At 39.2% G+C, this 23,884-nt stretch overlaps 1 protein-coding gene across 1 annotated transcript in view; it reads right to left on the bottom strand.

Annotated features, from left to right (window-relative positions):
- Positions 1–410: 410 nt before the first annotated feature.
- Positions 411–23,884, bottom strand: part of ATXN7 (ataxin 7) — a 60,255-nt gene continuing 36,781 nt past the window's right edge. The window contains exons 4-11 of the mRNA XM_058031764.1: positions 12,243–12,495; positions 11,325–11,587; positions 10,488–10,570; positions 8,497–8,762; positions 7,904–8,102; positions 6,915–7,036; positions 5,694–6,636; positions 411–4,564 (exon numbers count right to left, since the gene is read on the bottom strand). Of these exons, the coding sequence (XP_057887747.1) occupies positions 4,547–4,564; positions 5,694–6,636; positions 6,915–7,036; positions 7,904–8,102; positions 8,497–8,762; positions 10,488–10,570; positions 11,325–11,587; positions 12,243–12,495 (2,147 nt within the window). The 3' untranslated portion in view covers positions 411–4,546. The remainder of the gene's footprint in view (positions 4,565–5,693; positions 6,637–6,914; positions 7,037–7,903; positions 8,103–8,496; positions 8,763–10,487; positions 10,571–11,324; positions 11,588–12,242; positions 12,496–23,884) is intronic.

Below are 23,884 nucleotides of genomic sequence, written 5' to 3' on the forward strand. Positions count from 1 at the left end.
AGAGAAAAGCTCTGCAGGAGTGCTTAACCTGCTGAATCCACACACTGGAACTTCAAACTGTGAAAACACAGAAGACACGTTTTTACGAGGAAAAAAAATCCAGGAAACACGACGACTCAACATAACCACATCTGGGGCTGTAGAGGCTGCTGCTCATTATTCTGATTAGAAAATAATATGAAATGTGAACCTTAAGTAACAGAAGGTCCTTTGCACAAAAGGAAAATGCTGCAGAGGTGACACAGGCACTGCTCAAAGCCAGGTACCAGCCCCCTGTAGGATGGGAAGCTCCAAACCTACCGGGCTGACTCACGATGCTGAGGGACAGTGAGAGAATTTGACCACATCCAATTCTCTGAAATTAGTTCACATAGGCACCAATACAGATAAGGTTTTCCTTTAATAGCGAAGGATTTTATAATGAAGCAGAAACATATAATATATTCCATGCAACCAACCTCATTTATTGAAAAGTCCTAATTTTATTGCCTTGTTTAGTAACATGTTTGTTCAACAAACTAATCTTTTTCATGAAGCAAAGCACAACTTTTTCTTATAAATAGTATAAATTATTTTATTTACAGAAACTTGTTACAAAACAAATAGACTATATATTTATTTTTCTTTTAAATATCCAAAGTAATTTTTCTATCCCATGACATTTGTTCATGTACTATACAGCAGCCAACACAGAGTTCAGCTGATCAGATGCTCTTGATTATGTATACAAATTATCAAACTATTCACACATTTTACACAGGAGATTGCTTTTAGAACCAGGCTCAACACCGAGCAAGATGCTTCCAAGGCCTACATTCACATTGACATTATGTAGTGCTCATTTCAAAATTATCTTTAAAACATAAAATATCTCGCACAAAAGGTAAAAATGATTATTTTCTGCTGAACAGTGAAACATTTAAGAATCTTTCTAAGCCCAATTCCCTCCTCCAGGACAGAATGAGTAAAAGACGAGAGATTCCTTGGCAAGAGAACTCTTACAGGAAGACAACTGCCTTAGAAATGTCATTTGGAAATCACATCTTTATTTTTTCATGGTTTAAGAGGTACTTACTAGGGGTTTTTTCTTTGTTTTGGAATACCAACAATTTGGAACATTTTCTAAATTATTTGACTAATGAATATTGCTCCCCCCCCTTCTCAAAGTGAGACAGTTAAATAAACTGCTGGCTAAAACCATATTTCAAACCCTTGGCATTATACTAAATATGAGTTATCAATGGGATTGTTCCAACAGAAGGTATTCAAATTAAAAGATTTTACAAAAGCTACCAGTATAATTTGCTTTCTTTTATCAACCCATCTCATTAATTTCAGATATACAGATATATGCATGTGTGTGTGTATATATACACACACACACACATATATATTATATATAGGTGGAAAAAGCAAGCTCCAAAATTTCAACTGAACATTCAAGTCTTTTAAGGAGAAGCTGTCTAAACAGTCCAAGCTTAAAACTAGTTATATCAGGCACTTTCAGTTTTTCCGTTAGTTTGAAACCACATGAGACCCACACGGATGCGCACGCACACACACGCACACGAACACTAAAAAAAGAGAAGCAGTGTGTCACTTAGCTATGGATCTGCTGGGAGTCAGGCAACTGAGAAGCAATCAATGCCACACCAACCACGAGGGCTCCGGGCTCGGCATCCTCGGCGTGGATCCACCCACTCCCAGGACAGGGAAAAGGGACACAGCTTTCACAAAACGGAGGCATCCCTTACATTGCAAAGTAGGCATGTTAACTATTGGCTTGGCAGTGAACCACTTCAAATTATAAAAAGGTATTTGCTTTTTTTTTTTTTAATTAATTAATAAATAAATACTAGATGATCTCAATTGTACCAAAACTGGATATAAGAAAAAAAGACCTGTGCAAAAATACATATTTAAATATGTACAATCAATTAACAAAATATGTCTTCTGAAATAGGGATACTTCAATATTTATAATAGAACAAGAAATTCCAAAATAAAGATACAAAAGTATGTTTTTTTTTCTTGTATAATTCTTTGTTCATCATTGCAGCAATTTTTTAGGTTAAGAAAACTGCAGGAGTCATAACGAGAAGTTGGAAAGACTATAAAAACTGTATCTCTTAAATTAATACCAAAATCTGTCTAGAAACAACCCAGCCACTGCAAATTCAATTTTGCAAGGAGAAATTAATTTTAAGCTTCCTTAATTATTTACAGTAAGAACTATGTGACAATAAAAGCTTCAGGAACAGTGTTCTGCTTACAACCAAGATCTAAACCATAATATTTAGAGCACGTCTAGGGCAGGCAGAATTTATGCTCGGACTCTTTGCTCCAGTGGCTCAAGCCCACATGGTGCAGGTGGCTGCACCCACTGGCTCTGGAGGAGCAGCCATCAGGAATTCACTTTGTACACATCTGCATGCTACTGAAGGAGCACAAATTTGCCATTTTGCTTTCAGATCAACAGAATCTTAAAAACCAGAGGACAGTTCAATCACAAACTTGCCAGCGCCCAATCTTGTCAAATTTCTGTTTCCTTTACCTTTGTTTCTACCAAGAGTCAAATTGCACTTGTGACTGATGCTATCCTGAAGTGGAAGCTCTGCCCCAGGGACTTTCATCAGAGCATGGATTTCTCTCCAAACATGCAGGATTTAATACACTTGGATTTCTTTTTGAAGCATTTCACTTTGGTTCCTTTTACATTAAACAAATTGCAGTTCTAACAATCCTTTCAACAGGGCATCCTATTAAATACGAATCCATTTGTTCCTGAAAAGTTGTCTACTTTTTTTTTTTTTTAAAGTTTGCATAATAAGAGTCTCTAGTACATTGCTTTCTCAGTGTGATCTTTTGTATCAATTCAAAGCTAAAGTGTCTGCATAGAGGCTTCTTGTTGTTTTGCTGTATAACAATGATTTCATAGGAAGTTCAGGAGAAACTGAAAGCATTGTTAGGTAAACAACTAAGCAACTGCTACTCAGAGTGGCTTTGGATTCCCTGATGTACTTACTACTTGCCACCACAACGGGGAGAAGGCTGGGCTACGTGAACAGCTGGACAGGCTCAGATTGTCTCTTCTTAGCAATAGCTGATGCCCCTTTAAGGCAGAAAATAAAAATCTTCTTCGTTAGGATTTCATCTTCCTTTGCTTTGCCCCCTTAATAAAAGTTTAGTCAGTTTTGAGCCTTTACCTGATGTTTAAAAACTTAACAAAAACATCCAGATGAGTCAAACCATAATACAATGAGCCCTTTGGCGGAATTAATTTTTGAGGTGTTTTGAAGCAAGACAAAATACTTCATAAAAATTGGCTGGGTTATACAAAACTGTAAAGCCTCCCATGCTCATAAAGCCTGGATGGGTCTGGGATGACTGTGATGCACAAACCAGTGCTTCACAGTGAACTCTGCTGTCAAATTGGCATTTATTCCAGAATTTTGACTAAAAAACCCAAACTTACTGAGCGGTAGAAGACATCACACATCAACAATTTTGTTACACAAACAAGGCAGAAAGAAACTGACTTTTATGGTTGTTAAAAATATTTAAATACTTTAAAAACTCATTTTTAAAAGGGCTAATTTCATCTGCTGGAAGAGGAAGACAAATCCAGCCTAATTTCATCAATACAGTTTTTCTTTTAAAAAAAACAAAGGCCTGTGGTATACAGTATAGGTCAATAAATAGGTTCTTTGGGCATAGAGTTTTAGAGGTTATTTGCCTTTGTCTGTTTGATATTTTTTGGAATTTTTAAAGAACAAAATTAACTTTTCTTCCACAATAAAATCTCATTCAAAAGAATAGAAAATAGGTTTTGTATCACACAAATACGGCATTTTTATACTTGTTTTCTGAGCAGTGGCCTCAAACAAGTTTTTCTGGTTTTGTTGGGTTTGTTTTGTTTTAAACTCCTGATAGCTTCTTATCCCAAATTACCTGCAAAAGGCTGGGCAAAACAGACTATTTTTTGAATTGTGCTATTTTTTATATTCCATTAAAGGAACATTGCTATAAAAACACTAAAGCCATATTCCCTTCTTGAGGGCTTCTTTCCATTGTGCCTCACACATTTTTCCCCTTGTCACGGGGTCCTCTCCATTGAGGGTGTCTGTCTGGTTAGCTATCACCTACAAAAGACACCATCAGTATAAAAATAAGTCCACAGTAATGTTTATTTCCCCCCAGAAAACATTCGTTTGCCCAGCCAAACTATGTCAAATAGTGGCAAGATGATGTACTCCTGTAAGGAAAATCTCACAGATTTGTAGCAAACAGTCCAGACCACTGTTAACACTGATAAGAGCAATTATGTGGCTGAACTTCATCCAGTGTCCATTTCTAGTATATTCACTGCTACAGACATGGCTTCAGGGAAATTCCTTGTTTAAGTGACAGTCCAGTAGATTTCCACACCTGAGGACCATGGGAAGTTGGGAAAACTCAAGGCATCTTGGAGTCCAGAAATCCAGATGGAGGTTTTGCTTGTAGTGAAAACTGTCCAGTTTGTTTCTCACCTTGGTGCCTTCAGCTATCAGGGACGGGCCTTTGGCTTGGGGGCAAGAAAAGAGAGAACCATCAGTGCAGGCACTGAAAACAAACTTATTTTGTGGCTAACAAGGGCATATTTGGAGGAAAATCTCAGGCACAAAGCAACCTTGATAACCTCAGGTTGGTCTCTCTGAGACTTGAAAATCCTCAGCTAAACCTCTTTGAAGCTGTAATGATTTCAAGCATACTTTTCTTCTTAGTTCACTCAAATCATATTTCTTTTTTACTTATATTGCATAGTTGAAATAGTAATTATTACGTAAGTCCAAAAATAAATTCAGCCATCTGAAGGCTTTTTTTCTTAAGTAAATACACAAAAAGGTGAAAATCTTCCTCTGTGGCTGAAACTGAAAATTAAGAAACCACTCTGAAAAAGTTCTTACCGCCCACCTGGCTCTCCAGGTACAGTGATTTCAGTTTTTAGCAGCAGAGAAAACAAAGTTTCTTGCATTTTTGGTCCTGAATGCACTACTTTTCCAGCGAGATTTGTTTCAAAAAAAAATCAAAACCCCAAACTAATTTTTAAAATGAGATCTTACATACTCATGAGATCTGCTTCCTTTATAGCATATCTATTTGCCTTACCAACTAAAAAGGCTTATTATCTGATTTATTACATTTAATCTCATTATTACTAAGAAGTTAGTCAATGACATCTTGGGATAATAGGCTTATTTTATCACAGTATCACAGTTCTGTTATCAGCATCATTATTATGTTCCACTTTGTAGAATGTTTGTTCCTGACACAGAAACAAGGAGTCAGGCTGAGGCACACAGCTCAGTTCCATGGCAGGCTGGCAAGATTATTTTTTAAAATTATGGTTTAAAAATAAGAGGAATGAATTTTATCTGAAAGCAATTCACAGGCAACAGCATCTAAGGAATTTGAAATATCCCATATAAGGTTTCTTTCCTAAAGTATAGCTTTTTTATTTAGAACATTTATAAATGTCTTGAATAAATGCACCATAAAAACACTCAAAACGAGTACTGGACAAAAAGAAGAACTACCTTTTACTCAAGCAGGATCTGGAACTGGCTATCTATTTAATATTAAAGAGAAGACATGAATTAGAAGCACATGAGGAGGCATTTCATGCTGGCTTAGTTTGAGTCAAGATCTCCTACCTGATGAAACAGAGAATTGTTCATCAGTCCTTGTGTCCCTGGGATTGCACCAGTGTGTTTTGCATGAACATTGTTCACCGATGTCAATTTGGCAACTTTGTTTGATTTGCTGCTGCTGCTGTTGATGCTGCTTGAACCAGGTGAGCACTTTCTTTTCTTTCCTATTAATTTGTCAAGGGAAGTATGTGAATGTGAAAAACTGCTGTGTGAATTTACAGTCAGCTCACTAGACTGATGAACAAAGGGCCCTAAGGAGAGCGTGGAGTCGCTGCTGTTCATCATCACACTCATTCTCTTGATGGACTCTGCAGGGCTCCCGGTCGGAGGACCCCTCCCTGATTGGTCATGTTTGAGGCTAACAGAGTTAGCTTTGCTAGTCATACAGTTGAGGCCAACGCTGTGGGACGAAGCTGTCACTGAGGGATGATAGGAGGTCCCAGAGTTAACCACACAGTTTTTTCTAAAGGACTCTGTGGAATGAGAAGGTGCGAGCAGTGCGGAACTGTTTTTACGCTTCTTTCCTGAGCCGCCGCTGCTACTGACGCTGCCGGTGCTGTTACAGGTGCCGCTGCCAGCAGGAGATTCCTTAGGTTTAAAAGATTTGCTGGATTTCATTTTCTGAGGTTTGCTGGCCATAGGTGAAGGTACAGAGGAAAGCACTGTAGGTGTTGAAGGGGAAGAAGACACTTGTCTTGATTGCATACTGCAGACGGGATCCACGGCACCCAGAGCAGCGGGGTTGGCGCTGAGCGTCGTCCCGTGGGATGGTACCGATTTGCTGCTCAGGGACACGCAGGAAGGAGACACCAACGCTGGCGATGACATAACCGTGGTGGGCAAGAGGAACCCTGCTGCACTGACCCCGTGCTGAGAGGCAGGCAGCAGGTTTGTCCGATGTGGGGCACGGACTGATGCTGCGGTACTGGATGCTGGAGGAATTTTCCTGCAGGTGAATAGAAAAAGAAAGATAAAATCTCACATAGTCACCATTCTTCAGACTAATACTCATATATACTAATAATGCTACCTTAAAATGATTGTATCTTGAGGTTGATTAATGCCTCTGATTATATTAAACTGATAGTTAATTGTTGCAAAAAATGCAAAGCACAAACCATCAACCTTCAGTCTGAACACAAGATTACTTTCTTTAACTAGAATCACAAGGTTTATGTACTTCTACAAACACCAAGAAGAATATGAACTTTCATTTCTACTCACTTCCACATCTGTGAATTCAGATGCTTCTCCAACATGAAGTCAAGTGCACATCGAATATGGTTCCACCGCTTGTCAAAGACGTAATAACCTCTTCCAATTTGCTGACTACCAAATGTGCAAAACTGAAAAGACATGATTTTATTGGTGATTTCTGCTTTCAGTGACAGCTCTCTGAATAACAATTTGTTTATGATACATATGCTTTTAGATGTTTAAGTAGAGGATCAAAAAATAAATTAGAGTTTTTATGTCTGTGGCCCAACAACTATTTAAAATTTTTGGCCTTGGTATATTGAGAATTTTCTTGTCTTCTGATACACCCATACTTAATAGAAGAAGTCAAATTTGACTTTAATCAAATCCTTTGATTAAACAGAGAAGGTTAGCAGTATGTCTGTTTATGTATAAACATCATACACACAGACATATTTATGTAACATCTGCTTCTGAGGACCTACCAGCTATCAGCTAGAAGTCTGTTTCTGAAAAAAATATAATTTGACATCCAGGACAATAAATTTGCTTTTAGTTATACTAATAACTTTTGTCAAAATTTAAATATTAAAATACCTTACTGCTATCTTTAACATGATGTTGGTAACTTGAGTAAAAAATGTATGTGGGTGTGGACAGGGGAGTCCAATAAGAAAATTGCACCAAAAAGACACTGTTTACTTATTCCAAAACCACAGCCCTTTAGAGCAGTTAGCAATTTCATCTTTAGTATGCTGGCATTTTGTTTTCTTTTAGACTGGGGAAGTGAGCTATGAACACATTTTTTTAGCATGTTTATTTTGTAACTAGTTAAACCTTCACTGCCTACTAGGCCACAAAATTTTCTCAAAATATAGGGAGGGAAAAAAAAAAGAAAAAAAAAAAAAGAAAAAAAAGTATCACACACCTCGCAGAAAACCACCCCTAAAACCCCAAAGTAACTTGTTTACACAATTAGAGCCAGAGACAGACTGAGGTTAACTTTGCAAACGTACAGCGGCTGGTTGAGGATGATGACCTGAATAATGACAATCCAGTTTTTCAACAGGCTCTTCTTTTTCATCACATTCTCCCTCATCACTGGATAACCGAGATGCTGGCTCAGCTGCAGGCAAGGGAGGGTGTGGGGACTCGTGGACAGAAGGAGACTCACTGGGGGCATTTCCACTGTGCTGGGCTGGACAGCCTGGAGGCCTGGCAAGACAAGCAGTAACCAGGTGTTATTGAACCTAGTACAGTTAAAAATTCCACCCTTTAAGTGCTTATTATTACTGAAAGAAATCTAAATTAAGAGATCCCTGGTGTTGCCCACCTTGTAACCTGCCAAGGGCAAGCACAGAGTATGGTGGTACCCCCAGAAAAGCAGCATTGCCCAATTGTTGCTCAACTGCTTCCACTGATTGCAAGTCAGCTTTTACTACTCCAAACAGTAGTTTTACTACTCTCTTACCCTCAGCAGGTAACTGCTAATTGCAGACAGGCACCAGGCCTGCAGCAAACACACTGCCCCATCCAACAGATCCATATCGCTCCCTCATCAAGCTCCCAGTGCTCATTTCATACCACTGCATCTGCAGATTTTCCTTACCTTGGAAGACTGGGGGGGTGAGGTTTGGGTTTATTAGGTAATAAAGGCTTTGATTCTGTAAGAGTAACTCCATGAGAATTTTGGTGCAGCTCCTGGGAAGTTTTAGTAGGTGAGGGATGTGGTTCCCTGAGAGGGGGCATCTGCTGATGATGATCCGAATGTCGAAGAAGTTCCTTTTCCCTGGTTTTGCTTTTGTGCTCAGCTAACAACACATCAAATCGTTTTCTTCGACCCTGTACAGCCCTCCGCTGGGTTAAGGAATGTGTCTGCAGAACCAGGAATAAATCATTAATCCCAGGCTATGACATTTGTGGAAGTCAAACACTCAAAACATGTGTAGAGAGCTCCAAAACAGAGAAAATCATCACAGTCCTGGTTTAGTAAACAAATGGAAATATGACTTAGAAAACAAATTTTAAAATTGCTTGGTGGATGATTATGTCCTTGTCTGATACAGAGCAACTAACCCAGCAATTTGGTAAAAGGCTTCTTTAAAACTTCTTTTTAAAAACCAAACTGCCAAATTTTTAATAAGGTTAAGACTAGAACCAAAAACCTTTTTTTTTTACATTGATATTTCAACTGCCAACTCCTGCAAAACCAAGAAGAGAAAATATTTACTTCCACTTCAAAAAATATTCAACAAAATAATGTTTAAAATCAGACTTTTAATGGGAGACCTGAAAAATATTTAGAAAAGTACTGTGCTGCCTCCTATAAACTAATATATTCCTTGAAAACTAATGTAATCAAATAGATATTGAGGAATTCAAAATATCCAGCAGAATCCAGAGTCAGGGAGGACTCAAAGTTCTTTGAGTGTCCTGAACACTACAGTCCTGAACACAGACAGTAAGATGTGTATGTGTATAAATGGCACCAATTCTAAGTAAGGTGAAGTAAATGGAAGCTATTTTTCTAAATTGATAAAGTCATACACAATACCTTTTTAATATGGCACAAAGGATTTGATTTGGTTCTTTTTAGTAGGTAAAAATTTTTGTCACGTAATTCAGACACAAATAGCAATTCCAAAAGTTATTTTATGAGTAGTATATTCTAAAGAATTCCTGAGAAATGTTTTTACTCTTTCTTTTTCACTTTTGATTTGCCTATTTCTCTTGTAAAATCTTGCAGCTTTTCCCTCCTCTATTAGCAAAACAATTTCCTCCCCTCTGTAATTCCAAAAGGGCAATGTGTTCAAGTTCAGTTCCTCTGGCTCATTAGTGCCAGCTTCATGCACCTTTGTTCTGTAGGTGGTTTATTTACCAGACCTTTCCCAAAGTGAGGGTAGAGCTGCTTTGCAGGAAAGGACTGAAATATTACACAAGTGCAGGAGATCTGGATTCTTGGTTCCTTGGGAGCAAGTGACAGCCCTGTGTCCCCCCAGGGTTTTGGAGCCAGAGGATACATTTTGTCAGACTGAAAGTTTTTATGACTGTTTAATTTAGAGTTTGACCTCTAGGTGTGCTCCGTGGCTCTTTCAGGAGCTGGCTGCAGCAGTACATCCAGCAGCATTAGCATTTACACAAATTCCTACCAAGAACCTGCTGCAGACTGCTGGGGGGAGAGGAAAGAGTGTGAGAAGGGAAGAGCTTGAATGATTTAAATCCTGCATAAGCAATATTTTCAATGCTTATGAGGAATTTTAAAATTCATGATCTATAACTGGAAGGTTACTCCCAAAAAGAGGAACACACTGCCCCTGCTACCTACATGTGGAGAGACAGTTTGCTCCATGTCAACATGCATGTTTAAAGGATTTATACAAAAATACAAATCTCCAGGTTACTTTGAGAAATGCTTTCCGAATAAATAATTAACTGAACTTCAAAACCAATTTTTTTTTGGTTCTGAGCAACATGTTTTGAGAGGTACCATGTACAGTGGTAATTACCAACAGCAAAATATGCAGTTCTCTGTTTTTATCATGTTCCTCAAGAATTTGAATAAAAACTTCAGATAATCTTATTCTGATTCAGATATCCTACCTTGCATGTTAAAGACCTAGTACAAGGTTTCCTGGTTTCCACATCAATGACACCACAGTATATATCAGGATCAAATTCTCTCTCTGTCAAAGACACAGTTGAAAAGTTGAAAAGTTAGCAAAAGACACAGTTGAAAAGTTAGCAAAAGACATTTTCAAATACTAAGGTTTAGTTTCATCATAAAATTAATCATATTGGAAACTTTACAAATATGACAGAGTACATATAAAAATGCACAATAAAAGTATACAAATAAATTTTTCTACACTCTCAGCAAGCTTATGGGGTGCTGAAATACAGATCTCAAGTCCACAAACACCTGTAAGTGTCCTCAAAGGAGGATTTGATGCTCCCTGTTAGGAGTAGACATCACCATTATGAATTGTGACAAACAAATGGTGGGTTTCTGTTGGCTTTGGTGTCGAGAACTTTTCTACCATTCTACTAACACTTAAAATAATTGTGTTAAAAAGTGTAAAGAGCAGACTGGGTTTGCATTTTTCAGTTTATCAGGTGCTGGTTTTTCTGTTTTCTGTGTACATTTGGACCTTCCATATAGAAAGAAGGAAACCAGAATCTTTGCAGATAGTAAAAGAGTGTAATTTTAAAACTGTCAGGACTGACAGGCATTTGAGATTTGTACAGGTTTCTGAAAGGAAAAGTCAATTTCAAGGCATCCTTAAAGTGTCTGTCAAATTATAGATATAAATTATAATATTTAAAAACTCTTACAACAATTTACAGTATTACAGGAGTTTTAAGTTACTTCTGGAACTTATTTCCATACATATATTTCTACTAAAAGAAATATAGCTAATAATAATTTTTAAAAATTACCTGACAATCTTTTATGTAAAAATTTCCTATTATTCGTATTTTCTTCAGGTTTCTTTTCCAAAAATGGAGGCACAGAGAGAAGACCTTTACCATTCAGTATCTGTCCAGGGGAAGGCAAGGGTGGCTTTGGTATTGAGGGACAATTAAGGCCAGTCTTTATTGAGGAACTCACAGTAGTAGAACAAGTTGGACCAACAGCAGCTTTTAGTTGGGCACCATCTATCTTTGGATGAATCTTTTCCACTTTGACAGATGGAGTCATACTGTTATTTATGAAAAACAAAGAGAGAAAAATTGGAAAAAAAATAAGCTAAAATATGTTATTATTTAACAACACTCTGATCTATTCCCAATATAAATGCAAGCCTTCCTCCTACTATGTTTCTAATTTTCACATTTCTTACGATATCCATAATCTCTCCTATCATTTTTTTCCCTGACACTTCAGAGTGGCCAGGGATTTCAGAAACCATTACTTACATTCATGGACAGAGAGCATCAATACAAACTGTCCAAAGCAACGGCAATGGACCCATTACATCCAGTGAGAAATGCACCATTCTGCAGCAGTAAATTTTACCAGCACTGCTGTCATCTCACATGTGCAGGTTGAAAACCACCTGAATCAGAGCTAAAACTCCCTTATGATCAAAGTATGCAGATTACATCAAAGAATTAGGAGCCTCTAGTAAAATGACCTTTATTCATGATGATTTAAGGTGAAGCTTTGCAAGAGTTCTTCCTCAACACAGATATGAGCATTAACTATAATCTTTGACTAGGCTGTGGGAAAAGATCTGGAGGAGTTTAAAATTATTTTCTAAATCAAAAATACTTTGAAACAAAAGGAAGCTTTCTTGACATAGCAGTGTCTATGCAAGTAATGACATTTAACTCTGTTTCAAAAGGCACACTCACATTTTGTCATGGGGAACTTTGCTGTGCTGTACCGAATGCATTAACCTGTTGTTTCCGCTGATCTGCAGCTTGTCTTTGGGTGATTTCAACAACTTGGAATTTGATGATGATGCACTAGTACCTCCACTGGATGAACGACTGCTCCCACTTCCACTGCTACCTTTGTTTTTTGAAGGGAAAGATGAAATGAGGGAAAATACTGAAGAGGAGGGAGGAGTCAAAGGCGGCTTGCTGGAGGAGCTGTGTCTTCTTTCTGTAAGAGTGAAAAGGGTTTTAAGCTCCCATATAGAAAGAATTTGTAAATACTTCATGTTATTTACTCCATTAGCATTTTTCCTTTATTGTCCTGGGAGGTTCCCTGCCACACAGAGAGCATAGAGGATTCAAGCCTCTCTGTAATCCATGAGGTTCCACTCAAGGCTGGTCTCCAGAGGGTTACGGGAATCTCTTTGAGCTTTGGGAGCTGCACATCTCAGCCAGTAAAGCTTAGCTCTCCCTCCATCTCAAACAATCAGCTCTGGACCTCAGACACATAAAGCCGAGAGAGCCCTGTCCTCAGGCCAGGCAAGCTTAAATATCACATTCCCTTAAAGGATAAGAATTATCTGTTAGTATGTCTCCTAATCGTTAAAATTATATTGAATCCAACATTTTCACTTTTACTTAATGACAAACTTCTGGTATGATCTACCAGACCTCCAGTACGGAACACCTCTGAAAACATCAGCTCAAATATTGACCTACACTGGGCTTTTTGAGCATCCTTAGTTTTTGTTTGGTTGGGTTTTCCCCTCTTGTTTCTATTTAGCAGCAACATCAAAGGCAGCAACAGATACTCTTCTGCGAAAACCTGAGTATCTGAATTAAGTGAGGTCAGGTTCCATCACTGGACATGTTTTTTAATTAACACCAAACCATGAAAACTTCTATGTTTCTAGCACCACTCCAGGTAAAACAGTGTCTATTGTAAAGGCAGGTTTTTAGAAGCATGAACTCTCAGAACACCTGGCAGCTCCCAGCTCTGCCTACACAGACACATGGACCGTGTGCTCACTGACACAGGGACACCTGTGATTCCTCGAGGATCCGTGTCATCAACACCTTCTTAAAAGACACTTCTGGCAATCAAGTAAATGAAAACCACAGATCTAAGAGACAAGAAAGAGGTCTGTCAGGGGAGTGCAAAGGCAGTGGTAACACCTCTTTTGCAGCCAAGTATTGTTAGAGGTGCCCAAATCCACCACAGATCAATCTCAGGATCACCTTACAGATTTTGACTCGAGTGAACTGTGGAAGCAGCAGGCTACTCATGAAGCTACAAATAGAGCCAAGAGTGACAGCCAAGTCCAGTGCAACCTGTGCAGAAGCCTGTGACCCTCTGGGAAATGTAAATTAGTACATCTGTGTTCTATGACCTATTTGGAAGTAGCACTTGAGATGTGTTCATTAGCTTAGAAAAATAAAAGTAATGAATGAATACAGAAGTTGGACTAAAAAAGAAAAGGAACCAACTCCTGTGTGTTTCTCTGTTTAACTGCAACAATGGGTGCAAACTACCTAACAAATCTTCTGCAAAATTTTGTGAAATACTCATCATTTCTGGACTGGTAATTACCAAGAAGTGGAGAATTCAAGTGTGAAATGCCCGACAAAAATAACAAACAAATTCAGTAACTTATCATCCATCTCAAGGAACAACTGCTTTAAAATTGTAGTATTTAAAACAATTAGTTATCAAAATCATCCACTTAGTTTTCTAGAACAGCTGCCACTGAAGAGACTGTAAATGAGATATTTTAGCATATTTATGCTCTAGTAAATGCCTGTGCTTCTAGTATGACGCAGTGCTTATTGCCAAATGGCTTTTTATAGCAATGGCAAGAATCCCTGAGCAGCTCTGTTCAGTTACTATTTGAGAGTTCAGTGATGCTACACCCTGTGACATAATGAGAAATATTACTCAATGCTCTTCCACATTCTGTATATTTAGAAAATTCAAAATCCAAGTGCTTATGACAGTTACAAATAATCTCAAATAAGCCAGTGGATGACTAATGCAATCCTTGGGAGTTTGTTATGATGACATTGTCTTTCTGAAGGAAGTGAGAGTATTACTTTCTTGAAAAAAACCTAGCAGATGAAAAGAAGAAGGGACTAGAATAAAACTGACAACCTCCTTGCATTCCATCACTTAGGAAGCAACTAGACAAAATAGTAATTCCAGCTATTTATCTGGATAATAGGAGTATTTCTCTTCTGGCAACTGCAAACTGAGATGCTACTGCTATTTGCACAAATGTTCATTCAACAGGCTCAACAAAGTGATTTTAATTGAAAGTGTTTTAAATTGGTGATAGCAAAAAAAAAAATAACCTAAGAGAACTAAGGCTGATCACACACAAGTTTTACAGTCTACCTGTCAGAGAGGATTTCCATATACAGACACACACATTCAAAAAAAATCCATCAAATTAACATTTTTAGAATTCTGGGACAGTTTCTGAAAGAGATATTGTAACACTGCAGGGCTATGAAATCTTCACTTATCACTTCTGTGCATAACCACGACTTATGTTGTCTATCAACAAAACAAGAAGAATTTTCAGCTCATTTTTCATAACCTGCCTAGACCTACTTTTTTTTGTTGACACACATACAAATCGAGGTAGGGCTGCTACATTAAATATAATATTTAATGTTTCAGTCTTTTTATAACATTCATGGTTTTAAATGAAATCTACTTAAGAACTGTTTTACAAACCACATGAAGAGCACTGAAGTCTCATCTTACTAGAGAAACCCAATATTATTTTTGAAACCAGATGTGTTACGAACTGCATATTTGATCTCATGAATATAGTTACAGACAGATTGCCACAGTTTTTACTGGAAAAATGACTACACAAACTGTCACTGAATAATCAAGACCACCATGCTTTTTATGCTAAGCATATTACAATAGTAAATTCTACTAATCTTCTGCCAATTTAACATAGTTCCCATTTGTCATTAATTCTGTCTCAGCCCGAAAACATTTTAAAATATAACTATCTCCAGGTGTTCAGTTTTCAAATTTTAAAGGCTGCCAATCACATCCCTTCCCTTCACATAACTCTTAAGAGGAAAACTATTTTTTAATGTCATGATTGCTTATATAGCAGATCAAAGTGATATTCCCATTTCTGTGCCTGTGTATGATTATTCTAAACCCTAAAATTTAGGGGAAGGAGGGGTTTTATTGTTGTTGTTGCTTGGGTTTTTATGTTGATTTTTTTTTTTGTTGGTTTGTTTTGCTTTTATCAGAAAAAAGTAAGTTTTGGCTTTGGACAAAGAGCCTGAAAGTCTTCCTTGATGCCACAGCACTGGAAAGAATCTGATCTAAAATGACAGCTGTGTTCAACATTAAACTTTAACAGAAAAACTCCTCCTTAAACACCTTTGCATTTATACAACAGGTTTGTGACACTGTGGAGAAGGGCTGGACAGAGTTAGAAAGCTGTGAAGAGAGATGGCATCCCATGTCTCTGCTCCATGACAGATAACTGTTAACCATCAAGTTGGAAAATCACAGCATTTCTGTGCTATAGCTGAGCAAGTATCATATATGCATCAGGACAAAGAACACAGGACTTCCTGATAAAATAGATAATATAGATCTCTTCCAGAGCTTAAAAAAAGCTTTACCTAGCCCTTAGTCTGGTTGCCAGTTTTCTACCAAAATCCTATTTTTCATTGTCTATTTCCTACTAAACATGTAGCAATCTCTGACAAAATGCAAAAAGTAACCTGGAAGGGGCAGGGGAAAAAAAGATGGGAAAAAAAAAAAAAAAAGAGAAAACTTCCCATTGTGTTTGGCTACTACTGCTTACTCTTCTATCTATGAGTAAACAGTTGGACTTACTGTGACTCATAACTTATTGCTATATTAAAAGACAATACTCTTTTATTTAAAAAAATTGATTTTTCATAAAATGACACTTTTCTGCATGCCTACAAAAAAAAAGGAAAAACTTAATTTAAGAGCAATAATAATCTTAAAAATTTAAGACATTCCTCCCAGGTTTATGCTTATTTCCAAAAAGCTAGCAAGTATTTTGTGCTTTTCATTCTCTCTGGGCATCAATTAATAGCTTTGGGCAGCAAATACAAGATGTACAGATCAAGTTTCATAAACCCATTTTTTTTTACTGACTCCTTACATAAGTACTGGGCAAAAAGTCAAAGTGCCCTGTGTCAGTGCTGGTGCAGCTGCAGTACAAATGAAGCACACCCAGGAGCATACACATGAGTTTGGTTCAGCTAGACATGCTGGAACTTCAGTGAACATTCAGAAAAAGAGTAACACAGGTTAAGAGTATTGTGTAAAGTGTTAGAGTACTCCTCAAACTATAGGATTAGATGTGTATATTCAAACAAAGCATAAAAAAACCTTTATGGTTAAGTAATTGTTATTTCATGTCTGTATCACTAAGTGCAAGCACAATAATCATGAAATTTAAACTTGTCCTTTTCTCTATCATACTGAGCTACTGTGTGTCTTGTCATCTGAGAAATTTAGACAGGCATATCAAAATAAACATCTTCTACCTGAGGATAAAAAAACTTATTTTCTGTCAGCAAGAGTATTTCATTCCTAGAATAATGGAGAGCTAATTGCTTTTCTCCAGGAAGCTCGGATCCATGACATGACAGCAGAGTACAGACTGCTATGGAAGGGCACCTTAACATAGCTCCAGATTTTACTCAGTAAGCAACTAAAATCTCCTTTGCAGCTCTAGGCCACCAGCACTCTGATCTCATCATGACAAAGATAAAAAAAAAAGTTAGGTTCATAAGGATTTTGCAGGAGAAACTGGGAACTAAAACAATCACACGCATAGCAGGCAAATACTCCTTTGCTGCCACCCTGGCAAGTGTGCAGCAGCTTGGTCTGTGCAGGAGCTTGATCTGCTGCTCACTCACTTATTGCTGCTTCATTATCCTGCTCTAATCACGGGACCTAGATACCAAGGATTCTGCCCTAATCTTCCACTGATGTCCCTTTAATCGTGCCATCAATTCTGTGCACACTCTAAGTCAGGATGAGGTCACTCCAACTGGGTGGTGTTTGATCTTACACATTCAGCTGAACAGAGAGCAGCTGAACAAAGCCAAATTCACTTCAGCAAGAAGGTTACAAACCAGAATATTGATGGAGCCCAAGCAACCAGTATGACAGACCAACAAGGCCTGATGGGCACCAGTATTATCTATCATGTCCTGAGAGGCTTTGTCTCACTGTTTCATAAAAAACCATTGGTTTGCATCTGGCAGCTGGTATTATTAGTTTTAGCATTAGTATTAGCAAAACCACAAGAAGAAACCAACTGACAGTCACATATTCTTGTAGCACCAAGAAAGAGCCATATATTATATCTTTTAAACAGATAATGGCCAAGCAATACTGAGGCAACCTTATGTCTTGCACTTCCTCACTTGAGAAATACTCAGCACAGTAAGTTTATCATTTTCCTAGACATTTATTTTGGAGAACTAAAATCTACTCACAAGTGATCACTGTGCAAAATATGTTCAATAAAGGTGTGTTGGATTATGCATAAGCAGGATCAGTTTTGTTGCTGCCATTGAAGAAAAGAGAGAGAGAAATGGAAAGTGATCATCCTCACTAGTAAGATTCTGAATGCCAACTTCAGTACTTTGAAATATTTCAAAGAGGAGATAATTGTGTAACTATAATTTAGGATAAATTATGATTTTGATGGTATAGCTACAGCATAGCCGGGATGGGTTTTAATTCTCTAGTAACACACACTACCTGGGCAGGAATGCCATCTCCTCTGTGATATCTGCTGCAAAATGGCCCCAAACCCAGCACACCTCCCCTTACAGCCAAGAATGCCACCACAGGAAAGAGTGAAGAGCACATTGCAAACACAGTTATTAGGAATATAACAATAAATTAATGTATTTAAATAAATAACCTTCAAATATCTCCCTTTCCCAACTGCTGCCCTTCCGCAACCATTTTTTTTTTTTGTTTTTCCTTATTTATTACTAATCCTTTCAAAACCCCCTTGTATTCAGCACAGAAGTAGATCTGTAATCAATTTCCACAGGATTTAAAATTCCTCTATATAAAATATATGGGTTTTCCCCTGAAGCATCAAGCACAGTGCCATCCCAAGCCTGCAGACAGACAGGGCTTTTCTGGGTTGTGTAGTGGCAAACTGGAATTAAGGACACTCCTATCAGGCTTGAGCTACTCAGAGCCCCCTCAGACCAGTAAAACTCTGGAGAACAGAGTGGGAAAACTGATAGAAGCAGGACACTAAATTATTAATGGAGCAGAACCACAAGCAAAAATGGAGCCAGGGAGACCAACTGTTGGAACATTTACCCTCATCACCCAGAGAAGGATGTTCACCTCATCCTGCTCCTCGTTCAGGCAAACCCAAATGCAAGGGGTTTAACATCCAAGCCCAAACTTCTGGTACAGTTCCCCAATGAACTTGCACAGAAGGGTGGTCAGTAACTGTCCTGTAAACCTGTTAGGCACTGAAACACAAATATGGCAAAGTTATTATGGAAGGACAGTAGAGTGTCTCAGATGGTTAATGGGGCCATGGAGTGATTACAACATCCACACTATGAACACTAATCTCTCAGCCTGTTCATGACACAACAATACCTATTTGATTAAAAGGCAGGTATTGAGTCAGTAATTCTTCCACTATAAAAAAAAAATTCTAATTTGAAATAAACTTCAGAAAAGCCACAGTGACGACAAACAAGAGCATCAAACAGACAGAAATAAGCAGTACAGATCAGCAGTGCCTCAAGATGCACTGAGGGTCAGCTTTGACACTCTGGGTCAGCTTTCTCAAAAATACAAGACGACAGTTTTCCAGCTGCTTATGCTTACCCTGAATGACAATAAAGAAAAGGTTCAATTTTTCAAAAAAGGTATGAAGCAAATTCAAAATAAATGCCTCACCCCAACACCATTGCAAAGTTTAATAAAAACTTTGGTAAACAAAGGATTAATAAAGCATGGTGTGTTAAAAGATGCAAATAAAAAAGGGAAGAACCACCACCGAATTTCTGCTTTTCTCTCTCTCGGCCCATTCTCTACCCAGAAATTAGATTTCTATCTCTAACACCATGTTCTTCCTCTTCAGCATCAATAATGTTCCTGAGAAGACCTTATCACATATTATAATATAGTCATGACTTCAGATCAGCTCACCTATCCAAATGCCTGTCTAGCTTTCATCTTTCTAATGCTTCTATTCACACCAGATTGGGAATTAAATGTTTTCCCCTGTAGCTATTTCTTTACACCTAGCAAATTTTAAATGTTGTAAGTTGACTGTCAGACTCAGTTCTGCTACAAAAGAAAAGGTGCTGACAATGAAAACTTGCTTAAAAGCTGTTAGTGAACCAAAATACAAAGGGGGCTACAGCTAACTCAAAGTTCTGAAGATGGGTATAAAAGAAAGGCCTTGAAATGGAAAGCTCTCCACACAAAAGAGATCAACAAGAGGGAATTGACTTTGTTTTGAGCCTGGAAATGGGAGGAAATATCACAGGGTGTACACGAAAATAGTGATGTCAGCTAAGGAAATCACAATCTTTGATTTTGTCACTAAGAAACTAGAGGATAAAAAGACACTGAGCACAAATATTTTTCTTATGTACTGCATAACTAACTAGTGACATCCACTGCCATGATACGAGAGCTTTGTAAGATTAAAAACTAAAATATAAACACGTACATTTGAACTATTTGAACTGGCCGACCTCAAAGCCCCTCTCTGCTGATGGAAGTGAGGAGGGAGCTCCCGGGGCTCTCACTGATGTCACACCCATGTCTCACCTGTCACACAGATGTGACAACCCACGTGCTTCCCCTTGGCAAACAGGGCACTCCACACTGAGGGGCAGTGCCCAACTGCAGGAAAAACTCAAGAAATGAGAACAGCACGGGGTTCTGCCTGCACAGCCAGCACCCCTCTTTCTGTTCTGAGGTTTTAAGCACAAAATGTTTAACTCTTTCAAAATGGAAAAGAATGATGGGAAGCAGTTCAGTGGTATTGCAGTATTTTTCAAATTTCCAAAATTTGAAATCCCTTGAGATGTAAACGCGCAATTTGCAACATCAGTGAAAAGCAAATAACTTGGTTCCTTCTTTTAAGACAAATCCTTACATTACTTTACCCCAATTAAATGCATAGACATGGGAACATTAATATTTAGTATCTGGGCTTTATTATTTAGTATTCATTTCTAAGTTTTACCCCATTTTTAGGCATTAGTAAGTTTTTGAAGGATAAAAAAAGATCATTGTTGCTTATTTCATTATCACTGATCAATCACAATTGGCATAAAACAACTGTTTTCATGTTTGAAAACACCGATCACGTTAAACTTTACACTAATTAAAAATTTACTGCAGCAAAATCCTAGGGAAATCACTAATACAGTCAAACGAGGGCACAGACCTACTGTGCCTGCACAATAGTGTCTTTCAAATTAAATATTACCAGCCTTTTCACACTTCCTTTTGAAAGAATGGAGCAATGCTGTAATTAGGATGTGCTAACTAAAATGTTTGTGCAGTTTAACCTTTTAAATGAAAAATATGACTGCACTTGACACATGCAGGCTGTGCCTGCGTTTCCCATTTCCTCCGGAGCCCAGACCCTCCTGCCCAGAGCCAGCCATCCGCACAGTGTAACACCAGCGTGTTTGCCCTCTGATTTACAAACTACACGGGTGAGCACGCCCAGGAAAACAAGCTAAAATGAACACACTCTTACTAGTTTCTTTAATTAACATTTTGATTAACAGCCGCCAATTTATCTAAGGGGCTGACGGGACTGCAATCGGCTGTCTAATGTTTGATGGTTATTTTTTTCTCTTGCCAGTCTCCCCATCTGAGCTGTGGCTTTTGGGGATTTTCAGGTTTCAGCAGGGAATGAGCTCAAAGCAGCAGCGTCTGGCGCGGTGTGGCACTGCCCCTGCCCGGCCTGCAGCCCTGAGGATCACAGCTCCGGGGTTTGTTGTCCCTGTCCGTGGCCAACTCGCTGCCCGCCCGCTTCTGGAGCCGTGCCAGACGGCTCCGGTGACATTTCAGAAGGGCTCACGGGGCCGCTTGCAGTGTTTAATCCCTCGCTGTGGGATTTTCCACGCCGTGCACAGAGCTCGCCAAGGCCCGCGGCTCTGCAGGCAGCGCCACCGGACACATCCGGGCTGGCCATGGGAGCTCCGGGCCGGCCTTGGGCACCCCGCGGCCTCGGGAGCTGCGGGCTGGCCTCGGGCACCCCCTGGCATCGGGAGCTCCGGGCAGGCGTCAGGAGCTCTGGGCCGGCCACAGGCACCCCCTGGCAGCGGGAGCTCCGGGCTGGTCACAGACACCCCCTGGCCATGGGAGCTCCGGGCCAGCCACGGGCACCCGCTGGCCACGGGAGCTGCGGGCTGGCCACAGGCACCCCGAGGCCACCAGTGCCCCCAGACCTCTGCCCAGCCCCGGCTTCACCCGCAAACCTGCTGCCAGCCACTCTGGGGGTGGCATTGGCACCGGTCAGGCCCAGGCTCTGTTGATGCTCCTGTGATTCCCACCGAGAGCTGCCAGGCCTTGCCAGCAGCTCCAGGATAAATTCTCCAGAAACGTGCCTGTCCACCAGCCACCCTGGGGACACCCAGCACCCCCAGAGCTGCAGCTCCCTGGGGTACCCCTGCTCCGAGAGACACAGTCCCTGCACCCTGGCAGAGACTCCTGCTGTGCTTTTCCAGCAGCAAAAATTCACTCCATTATTTACTGGCCTGAACTTCCAGAGGGGTCACCACATCCCAAGTCTCCATGCTCTGAGGTCTGACTGTCAGGGTCTGATTTCCACCCAAAGCCAGCACATGGACAGTAAAATCTAATTTTTACCAAATGATTAATTTCTGGATCATTTCCTAAGTAATCACTTATAAAAATTACAGCATATCTGCTGACAAAAGGAATAGGAAAAACCAGTTTGTGGCTTTTGCTCTTATTTTAAGTAACCATAATCAAAGCTGAAATTTTTGGTCTTCCTTTACTTATCAAATTACACACAAATTCATTTTTAAAACCAAGCAAATCACTTTTTCACTAAAATAAGAAGTTTGCCAAGAAGAGAGGCAGCTGGCTTGTACAAACACCTTTGTGTATTAGCATCAGTGTGTTATAATACTACTTTTCATCATTAAGAAGGTTTAAACAGAAGAAGGGAGTACCATTTCAGCAGCCTGGGCATTGTTAGGGTTGGGGTTTTTTTTTTCTTAATTTAAAGAAACTTGCAGAAACCTGGAGGTCACTGCTCCTATTACCAAGCTTAGAAATGAATACTAAATCCTAAATCACAGATACTAAATACTACCATTCCCATGTTTATGCACTCAGAATACTAGACAACAACCAGCTCCTCTGTGGCTACCAATTTCAAGAAGCTGACAGCTCATGTCACCTACCCATTAATTGTTAATGACAACTGAGAAATACAAAGACATTTCCTTGGATTATGCTGTTTTTAAAACACTACTCCTTCCACCACTAAAATTAGTACCAGAGGCATGTGCGTTTTTAAAGGATTTGTTTCTACCATACACCCCTCTACTTCACACCCATAATTAAAACTGGGTAAGTCTCCAACAGATTTTAGTGGTTCACAAAATTCTTGACTTCAAAATACTATGTGGGAAACCAGCACTGATGTATTTGTTAGAAACTAGAATTCTTAGTCTTTGATTTGGCTCATTCTTATTTTAGGGACAAGAGGGCAAGTAAGTTTTATTTTGTTGCTTGTTCCACAAATAAACTGACCAAGACCAGGCAATGTAATTCCCACATGGAACAATGCAGAAAGCTGTCTTCCTTCTGGGTAAGAGTGAGGACAAAGAACCCAACTGCTAAGAAACCCCAGCAGCTGGGCATCAAGGCAGGAGCTGGAATGGAAGGGAGAGGCATGACGGGACACTCACATAGGGAGAGAGCAGCCTGGGCCCATGGGAAGGCACACAATGGCACAGAGAATACAATGAGATTTTTTTGCCTGCTTATGCTATAGCAGGAGTTTATATGCCAACTGCCTCGATCCAGGCATTTTTACCTACTATTTTCCAATGTCTAAAGGCTTCTGAGTAACACTGAGCAGTAAATACTCACAAAGTTTCACCTTGAGATGGATTGTGCGTGTGGCACAGTGAAATCATGTGCTGCCAGTGTACTGTGACAAATGCAAAAGTAATTTTACTTAACGTAGTAAAAGCAACCCATTATGTAAGGCAATGAAATTAGTAAGTTCTTTTCCTGGTACTAAATATTGCAGGAGGTTTTATTTTCTATCAACAGTACTTGAAGCCATTGAAAAAAAATCCCCAAAGCATCAACAGCATTAGATTCAATATAAACACTCATACCATCAGTTAATACCTGAGTTCAGAAGGCTAAAATTAGCCCTGCAAGCTGTGATAATGCACTGTGCAGATCCATACACAAAGAACACCCACCTGCACACGCAGGGAACGAGGCTGCAGAGAGGAGACTCCTGCTCTGGCATCAGGACAGTGCAGGAGGGAGAGAAGCAGTTTGATATCAATCACTGCACAGAACC

This window comes from Melospiza georgiana, chromosome 11 (genome assembly GCF_028018845.1).
Source record: "Melospiza georgiana isolate bMelGeo1 chromosome 11, bMelGeo1.pri, whole genome shotgun sequence".
NCBI classification, from domain to species: Eukaryota; Metazoa; Chordata; class Aves; order Passeriformes; family Passerellidae; genus Melospiza; species Melospiza georgiana.